This window comes from Dendroctonus ponderosae, unplaced genomic scaffold (assembly GCF_020466585.1).
Source record: "Dendroctonus ponderosae isolate FM_Combo_2020 unplaced genomic scaffold, Dpon_F_20191213v2 Dpon_F_20191213_621, whole genome shotgun sequence".
NCBI classification, from domain to species: Eukaryota; Metazoa; Arthropoda; class Insecta; order Coleoptera; family Curculionidae; genus Dendroctonus; species Dendroctonus ponderosae.
The window spans coordinates 1-7,568 of record NW_026018838.1 but is presented as its reverse complement, the minus strand read 5'-3'; the positions used below and the strand labels follow the sequence as shown (position 1 = coordinate 7,568).

General features: G+C 37.9%; 1 protein-coding gene across 1 annotated transcript; it reads right to left on the bottom strand.

Moving 5' to 3' along the window:
• Positions 1–1,744: 1,744 nt before the first annotated feature.
• Positions 1,745–5,156, bottom strand: LOC125505027 (neurogenic locus protein delta-like). The gene is made up of 6 exons (XM_048667962.1): positions 4,917–5,156; positions 4,724–4,863; positions 4,507–4,664; positions 2,170–2,361; positions 2,038–2,098; positions 1,745–1,982 (listed from the first exon to the last, which is right to left on the bottom strand). Exons 1-6 carry the CDS (start codon positions 4,998–5,000, stop codon positions 1,832–1,834), a joined length of 786 nt encoding a protein of 261 aa, XP_048523919.1. The 5' UTR covers positions 5,001–5,156; the 3' UTR covers positions 1,745–1,831.
• Positions 5,157–7,568: the final 2,412 nt, after the last annotated feature.

Below are 7,568 nucleotides of genomic sequence, written 5' to 3'. Positions count from 1 at the left end.
GGGCCATTTAGAGCAATGCACATCAACTGACACTTTCCCAGGCACCACATATATACCGAGGAAGGGCTACGTTCCTATCACGATCCACACAACGCAAGGATATATTAAACAAATGGCTTACTGAACACCTTTATTGTGACTTTCTGTATAATTCCATGGGTACCGGAGTTTTTAATAATTACGATGCAACATGTATTTACGTAATGTTATAATGTTTTTTTGAATCACACCTCATCAAAATTTTTTTTCTGAAAAACTTTCTATACGAGTTTCTCTCTAAATATGAGAGTGTGAGTAAAGTATTGTCTTTATTTTCCAGTAGCTTTTGCATTGCCGCCTTGTGGTCCCTGGGGTGAACTAATACATAAATTGATGTTCCCAATGCTGCAGTTTGAGGCTTTATTTTGACTGAGATTTCATTTAAATCTCTAGAATTTAGAATGGTTATGGGAACATTTTTTTTAGAAGATCGCTAATTAAAATAAAGTCAAATGTTAAGTGTTGCGTTGCGCCGTAAGGCCCGAGGTGTTATAACGCATTGACGCACAGATCGGTATCAACACAAAAGTGCCACAAAATACAGGGTTACCCATCCCTATCTGTTTAAGGCTTGCATGGACTGATGAGACAAAATAATGTTTCGTGATGCTGGATATCATTATCACGACGCTGTCTGTTCAATAACATAGTATCCTCGTTACGCTGCACCGAATGTTGCAGGACGGTGTCGCGTTACGTTGTTCTGTTTGACATGTAGCGGCAGGCGCGTTAAATGCTTAGTGTCTCCCATGGTGTTGCGCCGTGACACCCAAAGCTTATCCACACTCTGATACCCAGAGCGGTATCAACGAAAAAGTGCAGTATAACACAGTGTTATCCACGTATAGGGCTTGGACAATCCCTAGCAGTAGAAAACTAGAATTTTTTTGAACTTGCTCGTAATTTCTTTCCGGCGCATACTGGATGAGGTATCTTATAGTCATACTGCCGTAGCACCATGTTGTTGAAAGAGCCTGCAAAAGCAGGCTACTGCATAAAATTGGGGCCTTCCTAATGGCTGTGGCTGTTCACTTGAGAGAGAAAGATTGGAATTTTTACAGTTGATCTCTGAAAGGTGTCCCGTGACGAAAGGGCGGTTGGAGTGTTTTTCACTTTAGAACAGTTAATGCATTTTGGAGCTCCGCATTCAGTTTATATATACTTATGAGAGAAACAAATTGCTATTTTTATGTTGGACTTGCTCGTAATCTCTCACCAAAAAAAATACACGGTCATATCCTTAATGAACCATTTAGCTCTCATTTAGCACGATTAGGGGGTGCCTAAAATACCCTATTATCCTTATTTAGAATTTGATATCCATTTGTTTGACATGATTTTTGGCATTTGCATTTTCACTTATCGCACATTTCTTGGTCATCGGCGACCTTTCCTCAAAATCAAGCCGAATGAAAGCAGATTTTAAATGTTCCTTCATGAAACGACCTTTTATTGGGTACCACCGAAATCATCCACTGAAGTAGTGCTTTGAATTTCTCAAATTTTAGCATCGGAAGCTTGAGCTAGCCTTCATTCGACATTTCTTAAAGACCTGCACATATTTATAAAAAATGACAGAATAAAGAAAACCGATCATTGACAAATTGAGAATAAGAGARTAAAAAAACTCGCCAACTACCTACTACAGTCTGAGCGMCGAAGACATCACACAAGAATGCCGAATTAAGATTAATTTCTCCTTTAAAGCGTCGGTACTGCGGCCATTATTGTCGTTATTAATACGGGATTATGTTGAATATGTTATGTCCGCTTACTAATTCTTCCTTAGAGTTCAAACCTTGTTCACCTCACCTTCGTTGCAAAGCATTCCTCCCCAGCCTTTCTGGCAGTTGCACTCCCAGGGCCTGTTGCAGGTTCCATTCACGCATCCCGGGTATGGAAAGCATTTTTCGCAGTTCTTGCCCCACCACCCCACCTTACACCTACAAAATTCTCCTTCATTGGATCGTTTGTATGATTTTTGCTACACTGTCTCACCTGCACTCTCCCGGTTTCCTGCAGTATCCTCTCTCTTTGTGGCAGGTCTTTGAACAGATGGCTATAAGCAAAGTAACATTTCCATTATGGAACCTGAAGCTGTACCAGCGCAATGCCTTGGATGGTACTCACGGGTTTGGCAAAGTATTCCAGAATAGCCTGGATAGCATTTGCATTCTAAAGGTTTTTCGCAGTATCCATGAACGCACCCAGGCAGGACTTGACAGTCTTTGCAGGTTCTTCCCGACCATCCTAGCCTGCATTTGCAGTCTCCAGGTTCGTTGCAGTACCCTCTGGCTTGGTGGCAGTCTTGGCGACAAATTGCTAAGGAAAAGTGATACATTTAGAGAAGTGAAACATGCAGCTGATTACTCAAAAACATAGATAGAAGCTTAAAGATGCCTTCATACTTCCCATTCTGAACGTTGAACCAAGAAGCAACATGGGAAACTAATGAAAGAAAAAACCGAAAATTAAATATTTCTCCTAAAAAAGGACTGCAAAACTGAAATTTTGTCCCACAACTACATATAGGAACAAAAATGATAAAAGCGCCAAACACCAAGAAAAAATCAAAGGCAAAGAAGGCAAACGTATCAAAGATTGTAAGAACAGTACAATAATTATAGACAGCAGACATATACGAGACAGAGGCAGCGAGTGACACACCCGAAGAAGAACGGACGAAATAAAAAATGCACCATAATATATCAGAATCGAGTCAGCACCGGACGAAGATAAAACATTAGTGGAGGTGATAAAACAAGGAGAGACTTTCTAAAACGTCATTAAAAATATGACACAAACAAATGCCTGGACAACGAGGATATACCATAGGACTGGACAAATACCCTCTCAATAATCACTCACAAAACGGACGACACCGAAAACTTGCAAACGTACATACCGATCAGCCTTCTATATTAGATATGTAAATTATTTTCAAAACTAATAATCAACCGGGTCACTAAGCTTTTAGGGTCACTAAGGGCTTAGGACGGGGTACAGCACTATGGGACACCTACAAAAGATGATACTGTTTAAGGAGAAAGTTGTGGAATGCAACATCCCCTTATTGCTAAAGTTTAAATACTTCAGGAAGGCCTTAAAAGCTCTAAAAAACGCTAGAATCGACCACAAATATGTAAACTTAAAAAATAACGTATCCCTAAATGTATTCGCAATATACGGAAATTCATAGAGGAGTAAACAAGGTGACCCTATGTCACCCAACCTCTTCACCCTAGTAGGAACTAAAAAACGCGCTAAAAACAATTGACCTCCAAGACAGGGGCATTAACAATGTAGAAAAATTCAGCCGCGTGATGAAAAAACAAATGTTCGAGGATGACATAGTACTAATAGCCAGAAACAGAAAAGAACCACGCACACTGATCGAAGACCCCTACAGAGCCACAACACGCATATGCCTAGAACAACATCAACTTCCACAAATGTAATCACATGATATAAGGCAGAGATGACGAACGAGCGGTCACCATAGGAAAAATGATATAAGGAAAGTGACTATGTGCGATATGAAAGTTACTATATGTTTTGTCCCGTGTGGGGTTATTAGATCMTCTATTGGGCAACYCTACAGGTGGTGGATAGGGGAATGCCTCCTAGATATAGGTAGTACCAGGGGAATTTGCGAATATGGGATTAGTTAAAGAGAAATTCTACAGTAACSTAGCAGAAGCTGAAGGAACTCACGCCAACAAAGGGAGAGGAGAGTGGTTCCAGGAAGACAGTAGACGACAATCGATGTTCGGGTTCTAGGCACAGAGGAACAAGTATTGGAGATAATCGAATCAGGGCGAATCAGGGCCTTCCAGGGGCACTCAGAGCACAATAACTGACACTTTCCCAGGCACCAAATAAATACCGGCTGCATTCCTACCACGTTTGTACGATACACACAGTACAAGGAGATACAAATAGAGCAGGCGTTAATTAACTGAATACGAGAAGCTTGATAAGGTGGATAATAAGGAAATTACACAGGCACTAGCTTGTTTGGAGTTAACGATTCCAATGTTTGGTATTGTATGGATTATTTATGTAAACACCAAAGCCCGCAAAATTCGAGGTTATGAGAACAGGTTGACATTTTGAAATAGGTTCCGTCATTCAATGATTGCTGTTGAATTTACTGTTTATCCTTGTCGATCTTATTATCACTTTCTCTATTTATCCATGGTAACCGGATTTTTAAATAATTACTAAGCAACAGGTATTTACTTTGCAAAAGCAAGCAGCAACTTTGAAAAAAATTGCTGTCGTTTTTCTAATATAGTTTTTTGCAAATTTCTCAGTTTTTCATAACAATTAATTTTTGAATATTTTTTTGTACTAAAACACCGCCAAACAACACTTCCATATGAATGACGCCAATTTTGATTTACCTTGTACAGATATATTGAGATATGAAGATTTTACCAATAATATTAAGATCATTTTCCTTACGTTCAGAGCAAAAGAGTCCATCCCAGCCTTCGTGGCAGATACACTCAAAACTGGAATTGCAATATCCATGCTGGCATCCAGGCAAGGGAATGCACTTGTTGCACTTGTTCCCGTAGTAACCCAACTTACATAGACACTCTCCTGGTCGATTACAGTACCTAATTAAAAAAAAAACACGGTACAAAAGGGATTTTAACCGGTTAGTCCATAAGCCTACCCTTGCATTGGATCGCATCCAGAGCGGCATTTTGGAACATCGCAAAGGTCACCGTTCCACCCTGGCAAGCATTTCACCTCACCATCGTCTGAGCAAATATAATGGGAGTACTCGCTATGGGATGAAGGCAATTCACAGGCCTGAAATTAATTTGGTACATCCGAGGGAACTCTGGACTGTCTGTCTGCTTTACCTGCTTCTTCCATTTGGGTACGTACTTTCCGCAAAATACCGTCGGAAGAACGCAAAGGGCAACCCAGTACAGAAACTTATCCATCTTTGTCGCGTAAACACTTTAATTTTCTGGTTAGATGCAACGCACGCATTGATGTACCACTTTTACCGTGAACTTGACTCGAACTGACCGAAGCACTTGAATGGAGCAGCACCGATGACCCCGTTTCTTCTTCGACGGTCACTGGCCGAAGAACTACAAGGTTCAGCTAACAAGTTTGAATCTCTTTATTTCAGCTGTTTCAAATAGTTTAAGTTTTGCGGATTAGGGATTTTTTAACTGCGAGAGTAACAGTGTCTGCAATTTTTGATACATTCTCCCAAGCTCCATCTAAGGTGATCGAATTATCTGCTGATTCTTCTTGTTGGACCCGGTAACACAAAGAAATTCAGTGCATACTTATTATGCCGTCCAATTTGCATCAGCCATACTAATGTGAATTTCACACAAGCAAATATGGCCATTTTTATTTTAGTAAGTCGGTCATTAATAGGCTGTCGGACTTAATTTCTCTAGCTTGACTAAATGTTTCGATTTCATCAGATAAACCGAACTGAAAAAAATTAAAACGGCACAAGGTGGCTAATAACGGTTTAAGTACAGTGTTCTTGCACATGACCTCAAGCTGCTGTCAGGAAGGATACACTTTGATTTAAATTAATATATTTTCCATAAGCATATTCTCAAACCTATCATAGTTTTGGTAACTAAAACCGTAAATATTGCTATAAACACTGACAAATTTCTACCTCTATAAGCCAGTGGGCGATTCAATATACAGGATTTTTTCTTAAATAACTACTAGGAAATCCGCCCGGCGCTCCAGAAGCTTCAGGGCATAATAGCTTGGTTTAGTACCTCCATCAACGGATCATAGACGATCTGCCTTGCGTGTCTTCCCATGACAAAATCAATGTGATTGAAGAACGGCAAGTCGATTTTTCTTATTCCATATTGAGCCTTTTCGTTCAGGTTTCGGTAGAGATGTATCGCATCCTGCGACATGAAATTAACTGACTGTTCTTAGCAACTTTTAAAAAGAAAATATTAATAATAGTAACTTAACTCAATTTTAATATTTTAAACTTTGGTCAGAAGTAGAAAAAAAACTGCAGTGATCAAGTGACAGTTTTCCACTTTTTTTAAGTTTTATTGAATTTGTATGCTTAAAAATGTGTTAAAATACTCCAAACCGAAATTGAGTTGGAAAATAGCGAAAACTTTTTCTGGAAAACAGATTGTTCGGATCCACAGAGATTTGTTTAAGTTGCGAACTACCTGAATTTGCCACCATCAATTTTTGAAATTGGTGAATTATTTAAGGCTAAAACTCTCGATTTATACAGTATGGTTTTTTTAGTGCGCGAGAGTCCATTATTTCCTTTGGTGATAAACATTTGAAAACTAGATTCATGTAAAAGTTGTTGACGCACAAAGTGCGAACATTTAAAAAATATTTTATATGAATACAGAATGTCTACAGAATGGCAGTTTTATTGCGTTTTTCAGGTATATAAAATTTTTTGGGCGATTTTTCATTTAGTTCGAATTTTTCCAATATACAGGGTGATTCAAAATTAGCGTCATTGCTTTTAAGGGGTAATATGGCTCACTATGGCTCGGCTTAAAAAATATTTTATATGAATACAGAATGTCTACAGAATGGCAGTTTTACTGCATTTTTTAGGTATAAAGTGTTGACACTTATTTATTGAATTCCACAGCCGCCTTACAAAATGTAACAACTTTTTGAAATTTTTAAATAAAATGAATTTTAATTTGAAAACGGTTGATTTCACAGCTTAAAGTGTAAATGTAAATTCGTAACTTTGTAAATTGTCTATCTAATGACGTATTAATATACAGCTACTTCCATTTGAAAAGCAACAGTTATATTGCGTTAAAAAGTTTTAAAATCAAGTCTACATTGTTAACATCCTGTACAATATTATACATAATATTGATATTTCGATTCTATAGAATTTTTAACAAACCTGTGGTAATTGTAAAGACATATTTTTTGTACCTCTAACTGCTTTTTTTGGGTCTACAATAAATTTTTAGAGACCATGTCTTTATGCTAAATTTTCCTAAAATAGCGATTATCTGCCAACGTTGCAAGTAAGAAAAAACATTTTACGTTGCATATGCAGCGTTTCAAACTACATTCCATGAGTTAATGAAAAATGGGTAGTTCTATTTAACAAAATACATTTTGATCTTGCCTCGCTTTTCTGAGACCCTCTGTATCATATAAAATATTTTTAAAATGTGCGCACTTTGTGCGTCAGCAACTTTAGTATGAAACTATTTTTCGAAAGTTAGGATTCGGAAATAATGCACATTTCGGAAATAATGGACTCTCTCACACTTAAAAACTATCCTGTATATTAAAATTTGTTCATCGGACACCGATTATAGTAAGAACATACGTAAAACTTATTATAATACTAGCTGACCCGGCAAACGTTGTATTGCCAAATAAATTATTCCTAGGGTTTTTTTTCATCTCGAGTGGGCGGTTTGCCCACTTGAGATTTTTATAAATTTTATTTTAAATTTATTGAATTACTAATATAGCTATTAAAAGATAGAGGTTTATGGCAGCAC